Source organism: Lygodium microphyllum, chromosome 26 (assembly GCF_053477565.2).
Source record: "Lygodium microphyllum isolate KBCC chromosome 26, Lygodium_microphyllum_v1.1.10, whole genome shotgun sequence".
NCBI lineage: Eukaryota > Viridiplantae > Streptophyta > Polypodiopsida > Schizaeales > Lygodiaceae > Lygodium > Lygodium microphyllum.
Window position 1 is genome coordinate 9,804,785 of NC_141160.1, and position 18,934 is coordinate 9,823,718.

Sequence of the window (18,934 nt, forward strand, 5' to 3'; positions counted from 1 at the left end):
TCAAGCACGCAACACCTCTCCAATTGGAAGACCACCAATCAGCAGTCTTCATAAGAAGACTTTATCCTGATAGGGAACCTTAGACTTCCAAAGCTGAATGAATCTTTCCCACTTCTTTTTGCCATCCCTTATATGCCATAATTTATTCACCTTTGAAGTGACCCATCTCTTCGCCTCCACCATCTAATGATATATCTGGTTAGTAGACCTCTTCTCAAAATCATCTGGAAGCACCAACATCCAGTCACACCATGGATACAATGGTTGTAGCACAAGCAAAGGAGAGAACCTCTGAAGTCTGACATGTATGGATGACCAGATGTCACAATATCCACGGGGTACCCAAAAGTACTAACAAATACGCCAAAAAGAATAAAGACGGGACTACCCAAGAATAACACCATCAAAAATTGTCTGCAATCCCAAACAAGCCATCTGATTAAACTTGACTTTCTTCAAATATTTGTCTGACCAATCCAACAACCTGAAGAATGCCAGTACTTCTCCTTGCAAAAAATTTACCTCCTTACGAATATCAGGGAGACACCAACAAACTGAAAAACGTAAGATCTCCTGCCAAGATGCAATCAAATAAGAAAGGAGAAAAGACTAGGAGACCTTAATAGACCTCGAGGAATTAAGCACATTCCACCAGGGAGCATGAATAACCGTGTTCCCATGAGAGATACCAATCTTTTCAATAAAAAAATTTGCAATCTCTGACCAAGGATGACTTTGTACACATAGAGCCTGCAAGAGGGCCAACCTCAAGACTATCATGTGCACATTAACATCCAACAAAGTTGCACCCCCCATCCGTTTAGGCATAGTCACGTGCTACCATGAAATCCACACGTCCCAAACGATTGCCTTTTTTTTTCAACAACATGAATCTTATAGGCTGAACCAATTGCAAAAGGAACTTCTTATTCCATGGAAGCAGTGGCAGAAAGAATGATTTCATACTGATCATAATACATTGAGCAACTTTAAGTCTGACATATAAAGGCCAACCTTCAGATTTCCAATACATGAACCTATCATGAATCCAGGAAGCCATCCAATCTAGTAAGGCACGGAGAGCTACCTTTGCACTAATAGGATATCCCAAGTGTCTAGTGATATTTCCCTTTGAGATCAAAATTCCATGCCAAACCAAGTCCTACAAATTATGCTCCGTACAAGAGAGGAGTGTAGATTTTTGAGTATTAATATAAAGTTTGAATGCCAAAGCAAAAAGATTCCAAGCCACCATTGCTCGATTAACATTAGTGCGATCATCCTTAAGGAACTAACCTGAAGCTCTAACATAGTCAATTCCCATTTGAGCATTCAAAATGTTATGCATTATATTCTGACCTTTAATGAAACCATATTGATGTGGATGGACCACGTGCGGAAAAACTTTCTGCAATCTGTTGGCAATGATTTTGTAGAAGATTTTATATAATGAACCTATGATGGAAATGGGTCTCCATTGTTTCAAAGAGGTTGGAGAGGGAACCTTGGGCAACAATTGAATGACAACAATCTTCCAGTCTAGTGGCATCATACCAAAATTCCACACTTGCTGACATACGCGAGTCAATGGGTCTTTAAACTGCTCCACATGAGCTGAAAACAACTCACTAGGAAGCCCATCCCAACCAAGACTTTTCCTTCGGGGCAAGTGGGACAACAGTTCTTCCACTTCATCTTCTGAGATATCAACCTCCATTAAATCCACCCATTCTGGTTTAACCTGATTACTAACTAGGTCGCAAATATATCCGCGAGTAGAGTGAACAGCATTAGAAAAATTCTCTTGCAGACCTAGCAAGGACTTATAAAAGTCAACACTCATCCAAATGATGGAGGTAGGATCAGTCACCATAATACCCTACTCATCCATCAAACGCACAATATTTTCCCATGCATATTTCTGGTACAGACGAGCAAAGAATTGATGGGATTGATAGTTATTATCATATAAAGCTTTGGCTCTGGCCAGCAATTTGTATTTTGCATATTCCTCTTCTTGAAGAGAATGAACCATGCCATTCAACCATTCAATGCCAATGAGCAAGACTCCATCAGAATCCCCTGATTGACTTGGAGACAAGGAGCGGGCCAACAAAGATTAGGCATGCTACAATTCAGCACGTAAAGAGGAAGCATGCTAGATACTATACTGACGGGATAACTCTCGCGCATTATCCCTAAAAACTGCCCATGCATCCCTTCCTCCAGATAGGACCTTCAAGCTAAAAGAAGCGATCAGTTGTGCTGAACACATTCCAAAAACTAATTCTGCTGCAAAAAAGATTTATTAAAACGAAGAGAAAACCGAGCAAGGAGAGCCTTAAATACATTAACATGTCTATGGGGCATTTCCAAGACCAAAGGGTAGTGATCTGATAAGACATGTCGTCATTCCACCCACATGTCGATGACCGTAAGAAAAACACAAATCCTGGAACCTCAAATCGAATTTTAGTTGGGCAAGGTTTCCCTGTATCCCAAAGCATGCATGCCCTAATCCTATTGCGGGAAGCCAGCCGAGGCTCCACCAACACATTGCCAAGGGTTCTCAAAACCAAGGGTAGGAGTCTCCAAAGATGCGCAGGAAAATCAACCACCTCCACCCAAATTGGGCATGCCTACCTCAACGCTTCTAGAAACTCAGCCATAGGCCTCCAAGGGACCATGCAAACAAGCTGCCCATCCAAGAACAAAGGAATGCGTTGCATAATGAAAGCCCTCACTTCTAAGGAACAAAAAAGGAACTCAAAAAATCCCCTCGGACCATCATAAATCTCCTCAACAAGAGAGGCCTGCACATGCCCTGAAGCATCATCTTGGCACCGTTCTAGCATGGCCTGCAGCCACGCACAAATCTTGGTGATCAAGGGAGTCCTTCCTGTAAAGTAAAAGATAGCTGCCCTCTCATGGAAAGCAACAATCTGCTGTAGAACCAGTTCTGTTCCCATGACTGCTACATGGTTCCCATCCGGTAAAGAGTTAGCTTTGCCCTCATTGATATGGACATAATCGGACATAAGATGATTGGCAGTGGCCTACATAAACTGAAGAGACCCATCAGGTTGTGAACCAGAAGCATGAATCTCTGAGTGGGGGCAAATTTTGGGGGCATAATACCAGTTCTTCCACCGACATCTTCTGACATTTACCTATGTCTTCCCCATCGGCCAACAGCCCGGAATCCTCAGCCGACGAATCATTATCCGAGTCCAGTCATTCCCATTCCCTATTTGCTGATCGAAGAAAGCCATATCAATACCATTTGTCACCTGCAGATTATCCATCACAGATCTAGATGGTGAGTAGGAACTTATTTCTGCCCCCTGTTACAGGTTTGTCAGGACACACTCTGTCAAGAAGAGCTAACGGACTCAACCTCTGTGCTGAAGCTCTGTCCGAAAGCAGAACAGGACGCCACGAACAGACCCTGCACAGGTCGGATGGGGAGCCACGATCCGCATGTAGGATAACCCTCAGGCCTGCCAACAGTCGCCAGGACACAGGCGAGCTCCCTGTGCAAAAGGCGCAGGTAACCAGCATCAGGTGGCGCAGGACAGTGGTAGGGTGTGCAGTCGAAAGGGTGGGCAGTCAAAAGGGTGTGGCTAATCCTTGTTCGCCCTCTTTCTCAGACACACAGGTCGCAGAGCAGGGTTAATAGCTAGGCAGGTCGACTGGTCACAGCAGGCGTTCTGGGGCAGGGGACGAGCAGGAACGGGCCATTCACAAACACACACACACACACACTCTCTCTCTCTCTCTCTCTCTCTCTCCTTGACTTAAACGTCTGGACATATGATTTTAGCATCTAGCCCACAAATGTTCGAGCAATATACACCTGAGGGAGTTATTACACCTTGAATTCAATCAAATAATACAGCTTGAAATCTTATTGCAAAAGCCGGATCTTAGGTCACTGCACAAATTTAACAGTTGATGTTACAAGGTTCTATTAAAAACAAGTAGCATCGCCTCCATATCGTTTCAGTGGGTTTCACAACAATCAACAATACGAAGACCAATGGTTATTATGTCAACCTTTTCTTCTCTCCACCATGGTTACTTTAACTGGTACCATGTGAAAAAGGATTTCCTTAAGACATTGATGCAAGTTGTAGGTATATGCTATAGAACCAAATCTTTTTTAAGTCTTCTGAAGGAGGTCTTCTGTACAGAGGCCAGCCTTGTCAGTCTCAGTGTAATTACATTGGGTATTTCCTATTTCTGCACATATCTAACATGTCATGCAGGTGGCAGAATACCTGATTCTAACCACGCTGAAATTCCTGCAAGGGAAATGGAAATTTTGTGTCGTGTAGGACAACTTCATTAAAGCCCCCTAACACTTTCTAACAAAAGGCGCCTGTGTGATGAGGCCTTGGTTGAATGGGGTAGCCTTCACCAAGCCATGACGTGCTGGATAAATGATCAGCATGGTATTCTTTTTTTTGAAAATATATTCAACCGATTTCCATACCATGCTTGCAGTACCAGGTATAATATGAATACAATGTAAGCTGTTGCTGTAAAAGCCAATATTGTGGTTACAGTGGTGGTTGCAATAATATATGTTGTGCAGAACTCCACCAGAAGGTAACCATTGATAGCAAGAACCAGTGCAGCTATCAGCCAGGACACCACCTGAAACAATTGTAATGCATTAGGAAATTTTTGCACAAAGAGACCAAATCAAACTGCTAAAGCCTTACCAAAAGAAAATGTGCTGCTTCTGCCAAACAAGACTAAACAAACAGAAATTTCTTTCAAGAACAAAAAGGATCTAGTTGGCCACATTATTTAGTCTGGTGCAACTAGTGGCAGCTTCAAGATGCAGGCACATGCTCGATCTTTTCCTGGGTGAATGCCACCTAATTAGCAAATAAACATTTAAGTAGAAATAGTTTTCAAGAAACCCTCTTACCTAACAATTTTTGTAAGTTGTTCTCTAAGGTACAAGCAAATCCTCCCACTCCAAACCTACAGGGGAGATGACTTGACAGCAGTGCAAGTAGCACATTGAAAATCCAAATTGTCAAACATGCACCTAGAGAAGCAGGTACTGGACCATCTATAAGGATGGCCAAGTCATTATTGGACAGAAGTATTTGCACTCGTTCAAAGAAAAGGGGAGGCACAAAAAATTAAGGCGGCAATGTGGAACTCTGATGGTACTCATGTGGGGCAAGTAAAATTAAAGGCCTCAGTAAAGAGAGAAATAATTATGTATTTTGCCCTGCTTTTCAGAAACACAGCTCCAAAAAGTATTATTTATGAGAAAGGCATTTTATTTGTGATAGTATGATTATAAAAGGTCATGTTGTGGACACCCGTCTCCCATCCCTCATTCCCACACTTTGTGCCGACTCTCCATCATCATCATCATAATCATTGTCTTCACCATCCTTCTCCTCCAGCTGCTGTCCACCCAGCTGGCCTTGCTCCCAATGATCCGGTGGCTCAACCCATCCCTAGAAGCTGCTAGTGCTGCTGGCCTGTTGTGGAAGCGCTGCCATCCTTGCTGCTCTTGCTGCCACCAATCCTCTAATGGTTCTGCACAGCTGCTGATCGCTCCCAAACAGCTGTGTTCTCTCAAAACTGCAGCCTCCTATGTTGAGAAACCCTTCATCTGCAGTTTGCGTTTTGCGTTTTTCGTTTAGGGTTTTCACAGTGGACAGCCCCAAAAAGCAGCTGGGCACCCACAATGGGGCACCACCTAGACAGCTGATACCCTCCCTCCGGGCACCACCCTAGACAGTCTCTTGCCTATTTATAGGCTGCCTCTGTTACTCATTCTTTACGAGACTGATTCATTCAATCTGTTACCTCTTCTCTCCAATCTCTCTACTGCCCTCACACCCCTTTAGGAGGACATTGTGGTTCATGGTTCATGGCTGTCTTCATCATCTTCCTTGTGCTACAGCATCCTTGTTCCCTTGTATCACATTCACTCCATGATTCAGATCTTCATCATTCCATTCATCAGAGTTTCTTCTCTCTTCTCTTCTCTTCTTAGTGTTTGCTGAGTCCACTCTGTGTTCCTCCCCGCAAACCCTGTTGTCTTGCTGGTACGCCGTCTTTTGACATGGTATTAGAGTTGGATCTACTCAAACGGCAAAGATCCTCCACTCCAATGAAGGCAAAGACCGGTGGCAAGTCCAGCATCCACTTTTCTTCTTCTACTACATCAACACCTTACTTGGCAGCTGCTTTCCCCTTGCACTTGTTGTTTTCTGCTTGCATTTCAGCCAGTTGATAGCTAGCAGCTAGCATCCTCCTCCCACTGGCAGTTCACTTCCAACCCTTCCACTACCCTTCCACCTCTTGAGGCGGACATTGCGGTTCATGGTTCATGGTTGACCTCTTCCTTCTTCAGTAAGGCACACTGGTACCCATGGCTTCTTTACCAACAGATGACCAAACTACTGGGTGCTCCTCTTGTGGCATCACAGGACACACCACCGATGCTTGCCGACTTCGACCTTTGCTTCCCACCCCCGAAGTATATGCGTCTCCCACCCGGCACTACCTATGCCACCTCTCCTTTCTTGGCCACAAAGATCGTTCTGCATCGGCCATCAGAGTACTATGCTCAAGGTAATAAGACACATCCAATGCACACTACGCCCTTTCAAGCCACAGGAGGATCGACTAGTACCACGCCTCCTCACAATTACCGGAATGCGCTATGGAGGTTGCTTCTACTTCTAAGGTTTCAAGAATGCCACCTCAACCCCCCGCAATTCTACAATCTACTCCATTAAGAGACAGTGATTGTTTGATATTGTCTCCTCATCAGTCCGCTCCTTTGAGAGACAGCGGGTTGCTCGACTCCTTCCTATTCTAAGGCTTCCCAGTCCGCTCCATTCAAAAACAATGATTGTTGCCCATTCATTGCTCAGTCTGAGCCCCACCCTTCTCCACCCTAGCCTACTCAGGTTCGAGAGGTCACCTCTGGGAGTTCTTCACCACCCCAGATACCTTCTTTGGCACGACTGAAGGCACTTCCTTTGTTGTCAGGCATTTTAGAGTCCATGAGCCATGAGTTTTTGGATTCCCTATCTACCTCAAAGGGGGATGACCTTTCTTTGTCCTCCAAGGAGGCATCTACATCTATTGCAACTTCTAAGAGGGCTCCTATTCCTCTAGTTTCAAAGGGACCGTTCAGTCCTTCATACACCCTGGCAGAGATCTTCTACCTTCTTTTGCCCTTGGATGGAGTGGCTTCCTTCCAACGGTCATCTCACCTATTGATACCCAGGATCTCGAGAATCTACCTAGATCGGGCCTTGGAGATTCAACCGCGACTTGGTGAGTGACGAGGCCTTCGTATTTCTTCCCGCATGGATACACGGAGCTAGTGGCTTCTCTCCTAAGGTTGAGTTTCGGGTTCTTCAATTCACTCTTATCTATTATTATTTACTACAAGCTACTCAAGGAGTGGAGGCTGTCCGACAACCATTATCTCTTGTGGAGCAGGCTGAGGGAAAGTGTCGAACAATGTAGTCTTTCGTGAATGGATCTTGAGTGCAACAAACACCATTATTGGAGAAGAAATTTGATGCAAAAATTACTAATGTGAAACGGCATGAAATGACACTGGAAGAGGTAAAACATTGAAATGGGTTCAAAATCTCTTGAAACACATTTCTTGAACTGAAATGTTTCATAATTTCAAAATGACGCCACATGGCATTTCAGGCCAACCTCAAAATGTTTGGAGACATAAAAAGTCTACATGGAATAGGATGCAATGCTTATGGTTAAAATGTGAAAGTTTGGCCCTTTTAAGAAGACATAATCTAATTTACGTCGCAAATGTGCTGTTTTTAGTGTTGATCAAGCGAAATTGGACCAGCCATTTCAATTACAACCTTTTGCAAGAAAAAAGGGACCCATCCTTTCAATCGTGACCTTTCATAAATGCAAAAGTGTGATTCTTTCATGCAGACATTAAAAATGAACAACTAAAATAAGGATCTTGGGCACGATTTGGGTTCCAACTATTGTCCAGCATTGAAGACCAACACTTATGACCATCAACTATGACCAACAAAGAAACTGATCTCTCTCTCTCTCTCTCTCTCTCTCTCTCTCTCTCTCTCTCTCTCTCTTTTTCGTAAAAGGTAATTGTATTAATTACGAAAAAAATACAAGATTACTTGATTACAAGATACATGACGACAATGCAAGTCATCATGCGAAGAGGTGCTAAGTACTACAAGTTACAATTTCATGGCAAGGATGCGGAGGAAATTGCCATATGCCAAGGACGGAAGTCCTCCGTAGAGAGCAAATCAGAACGATGGAGAAGAGCTAACTGCCAATACAAGAGGCCCTTAAGCCTCACAATATGTCGCTGAACATTATGGGCGGAGTCAAACAGAAAAGCATTCCGAATGGTCCAGTTATGCCAACAGCCCCAGTATCGAAGAAAGTGATACATGAGCTTCATATGTGGCTGTGCGGGAGAAGGGTATTTGGGCTGGCCGAAAACCCAATCAAAGGGGCGCAGTGTGATACCAACCACCCCTCGCCAAAAGGCCGACAAAAATAACCAGACCTTCTTAGCGAGGGGGCAGGAAATAAATCGGTGGCGGGCGGATTCCATAGTAGTGGTGCAAAAGAAACAGGTGCCATTGGAGATTCGTCGCTTGGAAAGAGCCGAAGCAAGCAGAAGACCCCCAATTATCACTCTCCAAAGAAAGACTTTGTATTTAAAGGGTGTCTTGTTGACCCAGCCCTCCATCACAGTGACCCTCCACCATGAGCGGGATTTACGCAATCCCCATAAAGCATTCGCTTTAGTAACTAGCCATTGATTATCTTTAATCAAGAGATGATACACTTGATTAGCAGAAGCTTTGCTCAAAGGCAGCCGGCCTTGTAGGTCCCAATCCTGCCAGGGATGATCCAAAGCAAGAGCAGGAAAGGGTTGTCTGCTCTGGAGCACCGTCACGAGCTGTTCCCATAAAGGCCTATATCCACGAGGGATCCGGAAAATCCTCCTAGCAGTACGAAACGAGATAAGGACATTGTGACTGGCAAGGGTGGCATCCGCAACTGAAGACAAGCCCAACCGTGCCATCCGGTTGAATTGGGGTCTAAGCTCATGTTTACCTTCCCACGAAAGTAGACGAGAGACTGCCAGTAATTCCAATTGAAAAGAGTTAGTAGCCAGGCGATCCTCCGTTGGGTGCCACTGAGCCTTTCTCTCTCTCTCTCTCTCTCTCTCTCTCTCTCTCTCTCTCTCTCTCTCTCTCTCTCTCTCTCTCTCTCTCTCTCTCTCTCTCTCTCTCTCTCTCTCTCAATCTATAACTTTTCCCATTTTATAGCTTCATTAACATATTCCAACCTATAGTTGTAAGTTCTTGCATATGATATATTAAAAATTTTGAAGTATGAGTCACCTACCATGTAACCCTTGTCTTCCCTTGACGATAGTGTTCCCGTTCCCATTTCCCACACTTTGAAAATTCCTGTTCCCATTCCCATTCTAGTTTCCATTCCCCTTCCAATGTTTCCCTCAACTACTCAACTATGATGCAAAGGGATAAAGAGAGTAGGGCAATAAGCTTGATTTTGAAACACAACAGTCTTCAGGGCTGGATTGATGAAAACACACCAATGTACTGCCTAGTGGCAGTCTATAACGAAGGAGGGAAGCTAGTCCCAAATGAAGCAAGTTGGAGATGTTTGATAGTTGAAAACAGCACCATCAGCCCAAAATGGAGATAGGAAGAGGTCCATCTAGTAAGCAACAGTACACGATGTCAAAAGACAACGTACTAGCGAGACAGTAAGGTTTACGGGGAGGAACACAAAGTGAACTCGGCAAACATTGAGAAGAGAAGAGAAGAGAAGAGAAGAGAGAAGAAACTCTGATGAATGGAATGATGAAGATTTGAAGCATGGAGTGAATGTGATACAAGGGAATAAGGGTGCCGCAGTACAAGGAAGATGATGAAGACAACCACAAACCGCAATGTCCTCCTAAAGGGGTGTGAGGGCAGTATAGAGGTTGGAGAGAAGAGGTGACGGACGGAAAGAATCGGTCATAAAGAATGAGTGACAAAGGCAGCCTATAAATAGGCAAGAGACTATCTAGGGTGGTGGGAGGGAGAGCATCAATTGTCGAGGGTGGTGCCCCATTGTGGGCACCCAGACGCTTTTTGGGGATGTCCACTGTGAAATGCTAAACGCAAAACGCAAAATGCAAATTGCAGGTGAAGGGTTTCTCAACACCCCCTCTCAGGCCCAAAAAGGGGAACAAGAGAAGAGTGAGGTGGAGATGCAATGCCACAGGCTAAAGAATGCTCATGTAGTAGGTGCCACTTGGACAATGTCCCTTGTGGGAAAATTGTTCACTTGCCCAAGCACCCTAGTATAAAGATGACGAAATCATGCAATGCATAGGAGGAATGTTGGACTCTGTGTGGTGCTGAGAACCATAGGGATATGTCCGTACTCGATCTCGGGAGTTGGCTCCGTGTGACCGAGGGACCAAGGCAAGAAGAAGAGAAGGAAGAAGATGTAGAGGATCCATAAGATCCAAGATTTCCACCTGAACCCTCAATTGTTAGAACTAGACATGAAAGGATGGGGATACCCAAAGTATTAATTGTTAGAATTGGCTAATTATGGGCAATGCCCAATGTTTTAGTGTGTGGTGTGGACACAACTCAGTTAATAAGTTGTGCCACTACTAAAGTTAATTTAACTCCAGTGGAGTTAGGGATAGGTCTAACTTACTTAAGGCCTATTGTACTTTCATTCTATCATTCTAGTACTTACATCTTTCAAGTGTAGGACTCCTACCCACTCTTGCTCACTATCTTGTGTTCACTCTCTCTCTCTATTCCTCCATTTCCAACAATTGGTATCAAAGCTAGACACATGGGTTCCATCTCGCCAAAACTCAGCCAATGCCACCCGCGTGAGGTCCACTCAACCAACAAGGGAAGAGGAGCTACAATTTTGGAAGGAGGAGCTGCTATTTTGGAGAAGCAATTGCTGTTATTTTTAGCTTGCACATAGTCCCGTACAATCTTACACACAGCCTTGCACATGCAACCTTTGTCATCCCTGCTCGTGATTTCCTCAACCTTGTCCACCATTTTCTGCAAGTTTGGGAAAAAAAAAAGCGCAAACCCCTTATTGTTGAATTTGGGGCTTTTTTCAAATTTGTCCAATTTCTAGTCCATCTTGCCCATCCCTACCAATGTCAGCTGTGCAAAAATACTCAAAAACCCTAAAAGTGCAAAAACCCTAATTTTAGAATTTGGAGCTTTTTGAAAGTTTATGCAATTTCTCATCCATCTTGCTCGTCGTCCTAAATTTCAAAGAAATTTTCAATTTTTGACAACCGGTGCCAAGAAATTTGGGGGTTTTCAACCAGCTTGCCCAATTTCTGAAATTTCTTGAAATGTCCATAAAAAATTGGGGCTTTTTCTGAAATCAACTCCCATGGGCAGTGAAATCTCGAGATACACCACCGACATTGATCATTGGCTGCAAGTAATTCCGAATTTCTGCAATTTCTCAAATTTATGTAGAAAGATTTGGGTTTTCTTGCTCTGGTGTCTTTAACGGCATACTATGGGTAGTGATATACTACATTAAATTACTGTTTTGATCAGTTTGGGCACAGAAATCGAGGCATTAAAAGCCATTATTCGGCTACACAACAGTGATTCAACTCTTGACAGTTTTAGTACAGCAAGTACTCTTGTTTGCATTAGGATCCCAAAGAGGATTTTGGTCATTTATGCCTCTTCTACGTTGGAAGTTTTGGTTACAGCTTCCATTCAGTTTTTATTCAGCTATGGCAAGAACAGCCTACTGCTGGCCCATTGTTGTTACACCTAACCAAAAGAGATGGGATTCTAGAGATGCGCAAGCTGTCTTTGATAGTCTATCAGTGAAAAGAGCCCTCATACCTCACATGCGGTCTTGCAAAACCTCACATGCAAATTGGGTTGTTTGGAGTAAATGTTTGCAGATAGGAATGAGGACCACATCTCTTTCTTGCATAGAGAGTTGGCCAACATTTACATGAATGAAAATGATGTCAAAAGTGGATGTAACAATGGAAGCATATAATAATGCTGAAATAAATTGCTCGACACAAGATAGAAGAGAGAGAAAAGACAACACAAGAATATTGCAAAGAACTCAAAGATATGCTTAGGAAATGGAATCCATGTACCAAACACAAGACAATCGTGTACAACAATGAGTCACTAGCTGTTTGTGCACTGGTACCAGGTCTTTCTCACCAACAGGACCCCGCACTAGAATCTGCAAGTAGTGAATGAATAGACTATGGAGGAGGGGGCCAAATAAATAGGCAAGAAATATGCCAATAATGTGATCAGGTCAGCTAGCATTTCATGCTGGTTGGCCAACAATAAATGCCCAAATCACCATCACAATGACAAATAAAAATACCCAAATAACACTAAAATGCCCAGCCCACTAGCACACATGCCCACACTCACTCATGAGCTATACTACTAACACCCTCTCTCAAACCATGGGTGATCTAATACAATACAACGATACAATGATAATGACTCAACATAGTCCATACAACAAAGACCACCAGAATAGGACCATGGATACCCAAGCAGTAGGTGATCAAGCCACTAACAAGGTGCCTCTGAGAGAACCAGATGTTGATGTCAATCATACCAGAACTTGAAAATAGAGAACCATCATAACAACTCTCTATGTCTATCAACAATGCCTCACATTAGTATATATGACCATCCTGTCAAAAATGCCTCTAAGCATATGTGAATATGGATTCTCCACCTTTGGCGAAGACCGCCGAAAAGTCCCCTCATGTGCTCGGACTAGAAGCCAATCCCGCTCTTTGCGAAGTAACAGCCCATCATGAACCTTGAAGTCAATCCCAACTCCACGATTTCAAAATCTTCCAGATACATTAGGGAAGCTCCTCTCTAGAACCTGTACACCTGTATGCCTGCATAGATGAGACTCACTGGCCCCACCTCAACACCCTCTAATACTCCCTCTCTGGCACTGACGGGTCGTAAGGTATGACCACATCACTTAGACTAGAAAGCATGAGAAGGTGGGTTTGCCAAGCCCTTCCCTCCATCTAAAGAAGATGACCTCTTTCGAGCCTTGGCCTTCGCCTTGGTTGGAGGATTCAAGTCAAAGTCGAATAAGGAGAATGACTCAGCGAAAAAGTCCATATCCTACTTCTTCTTCTTCTTTTTCTTCCTCAAGCCAGTAACTCTTTGTAATCCTCACGCAAATATCCCTTCTTACCACATTGATAATACTGAACCTTTGACTTCATCGTCCTATCACCCCCTCTAGGCTACAAATGCCTCATTGGAGGCACCATACTAAGATGGAAGCCTCTCCTATAATCTTCATGGTGCCTCATCCTCAAGCAGCATGGAGGACATGTGGGTAAAGCTCATTAGGGTCGAGGATGTCTGGGTCCATAAAGCATTGGCTACTCCAACACAATTCAAAGATTTGTGCAAATTTGTGTCCAAAATTTGGGGCTTTTCCCAAATTTGATGCAACTAATGCATAACAGTGACATTTGACCCAAAAATTGCAAACATTGTGCACATTGGCTCTTGAAAATTTGGGACTTTTCATGTATCAATGAGATTTTTCTCAACTGAGCCAAATTTACTGACATTGGTGCACATTTGACCTGATGAATTTGGGGCTTTGCAAAATTTTGATTGCTCGTTTTATGCTCTCGGGAACATGTATTAATGCAATATGTGTGAAATGCACTTTGGGGGCATTGCTGAAGCAATCTTGGTGTTGTAAGCAATGTATTTGGAGTCTTCTATCTTCTGCTTGTGAGATTTTTGAGAAATTGCAGAGAATTTTTGGTATTTTTTGTGTATCAGAAGTTGACTCGGACACATATGTAAGTAGTATGCATGTTAGGCAGCTCCTATTGAGTTGGCATATTGCTGAATATTCACGGTGCAACAGTCTTAGAAATCATTTACAGATCTAGAATTGTTGCAGATGTAATTTTTGGTGATATTGCTGAAGTGGGAGTCACCTGGGTGGCAGAGATACATGAATGTAATGTATGCTGAAAAATATGTTACATTGCTGAAAGTCATCCCTTCTACTGCTGTACTTGTATTTGGACACTATCAATAATACAGTGATACTAAATCTTACTCTTATTTCCCGAAATTTCAGGCAGAAATTAGCTGAATATTCAGCTTGTTGTTTGCTGTTATAAATTACAGCATTGATTTTTGGTGCGTTGCTGACAAATGGCCACTAATGCTTCTGCTACTCCTTGAAATCAAGAGGTTTGATGGCACTAGCTTTGATCTATGGAAGAACAGGATGCAAGGCATTTTGTTTGTTAAAGACTGTGATGATGTGCTCTTGGAAACTAAGCCTACAGCTATGGCAAACGAGGATTGGGCTAGACTCAACAAGAAGGCCATTGCATACATTAAAATGGTTGTATCTGATGATGTACTCACAAATATTAATAATCTTGATACAGCTTATGTTATATGGAGAAAGTTAATGGATACTTATGAGAACACAACTCTAGTGAATCAAGTGCATCTCTTGCGCAAGCTTGTGTACATGGAGTTGGATAGTCTAAGCCAACATATGAGCATTCAAGTGCTTTCACAAGGATTTTGAGTCAATTGCAAGACTCCGGTTTGCAGCCCTTCAATGATAACCTAAAGGCTATTTTCTTGTTGATGACTTTGCCTGATAGTTGGGAGGCTTTGGTTGTTTCACTTAGAAACAATACTGCTTTAACCTTTGATGGTGTTAGGGGCTCTATCCTCAATGAGGAGATCAAAAGAAAATTCACTGGAGAAAGCAGTGGTACGACTATCATCTTAGAGGTAGGTCATAGAAGAGAAGTAATGCAACAAAGTAGGAGTAAAAGCAAGGGCAAATAGCAAGATGTTACTTGCTATCAATGTGGGCGTAAAGGCCATAAAAAGCCTGATTGCCGGTATTACAAGAAAGAGCAAGAAAGAAAGAAACAACACAAAAAGAAAAAGAAGGATGACAAGAAAGATTATGGCAGCAACAGCAAGTGATATGCTGTCACAGGGACGTGAAATTTTGAGATGCTTTAATCTTGCTAGTAACATTTGATTAAGTTACTAATCAAATGTGCAAGGTTGTTTAGCACATGTGATGCACATGGCAGTTATTTCATGGGAACGGGCCAAGGACCCCAAGAATGCAGTGGGTGTTAAAGGCAAAAGTTGTGTTAAGTTATGCCAACTGGGTTTTGGTGGTCAGTTGGTGCCAGGTTGGACCCTAGGACAATTGTTTGGCCATCAAGTGTCAGTGGTGACACTAGGGACTAGCATTAATTTAATTAATTAATGCTAGTCTAAGGGTCAACAGAGGTTGGAAACCACTCCAAGTTGCAAATGGCCTAGCCAATTTCATTCCAGATGGGCATGTTTAATTTTGGGCAGGGTCAAAAGGGCTGAAATTAATTTTCAGAATTAATTAATTCTGAAAATTTAATTTAATGGCTGAAAATGCATTAGGAAGGCTGCCACTTGGCAAAACTTTCCCATGCAACTAGGGAGAAGACTATTGGAGGGTGGTAGAAGCTGGATAGCAACCATTTGGAGCTTGGTGGAGGGAGAGGAGGTGATCAGATTTGGCTCTGAGAGGCAACGACGACTGATCGTCGCCGCCACATGACAGGGGGGAATAAGTTTTCTCTTCCGCCTCAAGAGAGGCAGTGGTAGGAGAGGAGGGCTCGCCAACCGAGCTGATGTGTCACCCCCCTTTGAAGTTGTTGGTGCCATCAGATTTGTCATCAGAGCTACGAATCAAAAGATACATTTCAGCTGATTTTCTCTCTTTCTACAGCATTCTCTCATCTCCTCCAGTCTATGCTCAAGTATTCTCAGCAATTCTCAGCCATGGGTAGCAGAGTACTACCAAATTTGGTGGACAGCAGAGAGTTTACTGCTGTAAACCCTAAATTACAGCAGTAATTAGGGTTTAGCAGCCACCTTGGGACCCGTGCGATCAGTCAAAGGCATTGTACATAGAAATCAGCACCGGAAATTCGCGGAATTGTGAGGATTTCAGATGCCAGCCCATCTATTGTGAATTTGGGGCAGCATTTGACCAGTTGGGGTTCCATTAGAGCAAGTCCTGGGTGAAAATCAAGGGGCAATTTGCCCGAATGCTTTGCTGATTATTGGAACAGCAAGGGGCTTTTGAATCAGCCAAGGAGATTGTGAAATCTCAGCTTGTAATTTATCCAGCAGCAATTGAAATTAAAGAAATACCGAAAGGGGCGCCAGTTTTGGGGCCACTAGGGTGTCCACTGTCCAAGTTTATGAAGGTAAAGTGAGCATTTCAGTTTATGTTCATTTGCTAATTGTTATAATTAAGTGCTTAATTAGGTTAAACCACCCTATCCAAGAAGGAAGGCTAGTTTCATATGCACATCACCAAAAAGGAGGTAATCGATGCCTTACTTTCAGCTCATGATGCGCTATCCCAATCATGAAATGATGCAAGAGGGTATTTTACTAACTTTTGTGGTATGCACTATGCCTATTAATTCATATAGAAGTGCACGGTACTGTCACTTTTATTGATGATTTTAGTAGAAAGTAGTGGGTGTATGTGTTAAAGAGCAAAAAGGAAGCTTTAGATGCTGTTAAAAGATTTCATCCCTTTGTCACCACACAAAAAGGGATTAAGTTAAGAATGGATAATGGGGGCGAGTATGTTTCTAATGAGTTTAAAGAGTTTTGTGTCATGCATGACATTAAAAGGGAGTTGATCAACCCTTATAATCCTGCATCAAATGGCATGGCTGAAAGATATAATCGCACACTTTGTAAGAGAGTTAGATGCATGCTGTCCACAGCTAATCTTCCACAGCAGTTCTAGGAAGAGGCTCTTAAAACTGCAATTCATGTATGCAATGGCCCTCCAAATCGTGCATTGGAAAATAGCATCCCTGAAGAGCTTTGGTCTGTCAAACCTGCTTCATATGGCCATTTGTGTGTCTGGTTGTGATGCCTTTGTGCATGTACCTATAGATCAGAGGACCAAACTAGACATGAAATCCATCAAGGGCAACTTCATGGGATATGGAGATGAGGGAGAGATAGGTTATAAATTTTGGCTTCCTCATGGCAGGAAGATAGTACGCAACTGAGAAGTAGTATTTAATGAGGCAAAGTTACTGAAACATGCTACACAAGGTGACCTTGACAAAAAGAAGGTCAAATTTTAGCATGAACAACTAGCCATTCAATAGCCTTTAGCTGAAGATTTTGTTCCTTTTGATGCTGAAAATGAGCAGCAACCCATTGTGCTACAGCCAAAAGATAATGGACAGCAAACAGATGCACAAGATGGAATAGCACAGCAAGAAGAACGTGCTGAAAACAGGTTACAGCAGCAAGAAAATGCTGAAAATCAGCAACCTGGTGATGATGTGCACGTACCTAAGGATGTAGGCCCATTGCCTGACAACATAGATCATTGGGTAAGAAAGTCTACACGTGTCAGAAGGCAGCCGCAGAGGTTCAGCCATCTTTGGATAGGGGAGCTTGCTATGTAGGAAGAGATGAAGTCTCTGTATGCAAATAACGCATGGGAGCTTGTACCTTTGCCCGAGGATAGGAAAGCTATCCCTAATAAATGGGTTTACAATGTGAAACATATTTATGGGAAGCCCAAGTACAAGGCACAGTTGGTTGCTACAGGCTATACACAAAAGGAAGGCATAGACTTCCAACAGCTCTTTTCACCAATGGTGAAGATGACTACACTCTATGTTTTATTTACTCTTACTGCATCCTTGGATTTAGAGTTAGATCAAATGGATGTGAAGACTGCTTTTCTTCATGGTGATCTGGATGAAAAGTCCCCGAAACACCCAGAAGGTTTTGCTATTCCAAGAAAATAGCATTTTGTTTGTAAATTGAAATGCAGCTTATATGGGCTAAAACAAGCCCCTAGACAATGGTACAAAAAGTTTGATACCTTCATGCTTAGCCATGGATTTAAACGCAATTATGCAAATCATTGCCTATACACTAAAAAGGCTAATGATGGAAGTCTTATTGTGTTGGTCTTCTATGTGGATGACATGCTGATTGCAAGAACGCATATGAGTGCTTTGAATGCTCTTAAAAGGCAACCAAGTTCAGCCTTCTCAATGAAAGATTTAGGGGCAATTGAACACATTTTGAGTATGCGCATTAAAAGAGATAGAGGGCAACCATAGTTACCAGGAACGGGGAACGGGAACGGGACCCCCTGGAACGGGGGGAACGTCCAAAGTGAGGGAACGGGAACGGAGGGAATGGTATATATATATATATATAGAGAGAGAGAGAGAGAGAGAGAGAGAGTCAACACTTGTCTTAGAATCTAGAGAGAGAGATCATATCAACCATAATTCATGAAATTAAACTCTAGAGACATAATAATCAAGTTTCAACAATAATAAAGATTCAAAACATTGTAACTAGCAATGGATTGTCGCATTCATAATTCAACATTCTAATCAACAATGTTGCATAAGTCCAACTGGCAACAAGTGTGCATTGCAAAAACACAAAATATGCACTAAAGTTTAAAGCCTAAATAGTAAAGATCCAAGTTACAAGAGCTCCAATTTCCAAGTCAATACTCTAAAGTTCCAAAAGGCTAGCTACTAAGTGCTCTGATTCATGGAAGATGGCTCCACTGTGCCTGAATGCTCATCCTGTTGAACAACATCCTGCCCATCATCATCATCATCGTCATCTTTTTCCTAGCATATAAAAGAATCAGCCTTTGCAACTGATGTACGAGCTAACAAGCGAAGATTGGAGCTTACATAAACTAGGTCATTCGTCTTCATTGTACCAAGACGATTTCTCTT

The 18,934-nt window shown here is 42.8% G+C and overlaps 1 protein-coding gene across 1 annotated transcript in view; it reads right to left on the minus strand.

The window, feature by feature from the left end:
• Nucleotides 1-3,880: 3,880 nt before the first annotated feature.
• The window catches only part of LOC148012989 (metal transporter Nramp3.2-like), a 39,077-nt gene continuing 24,023 nt past the window's right edge, over nucleotides 3,881-18,934 (minus strand). Inside the window, exon 4 of the mRNA XM_087667713.1 lies at nucleotides 3,881-4,659. Within this exon, the coding sequence (XP_087523839.1) occupies nucleotides 4,447-4,659 (213 nt within the window). The 3' untranslated portion in view covers nucleotides 3,881-4,446. The remainder of the gene's footprint in view (nucleotides 4,660-18,934) is intronic.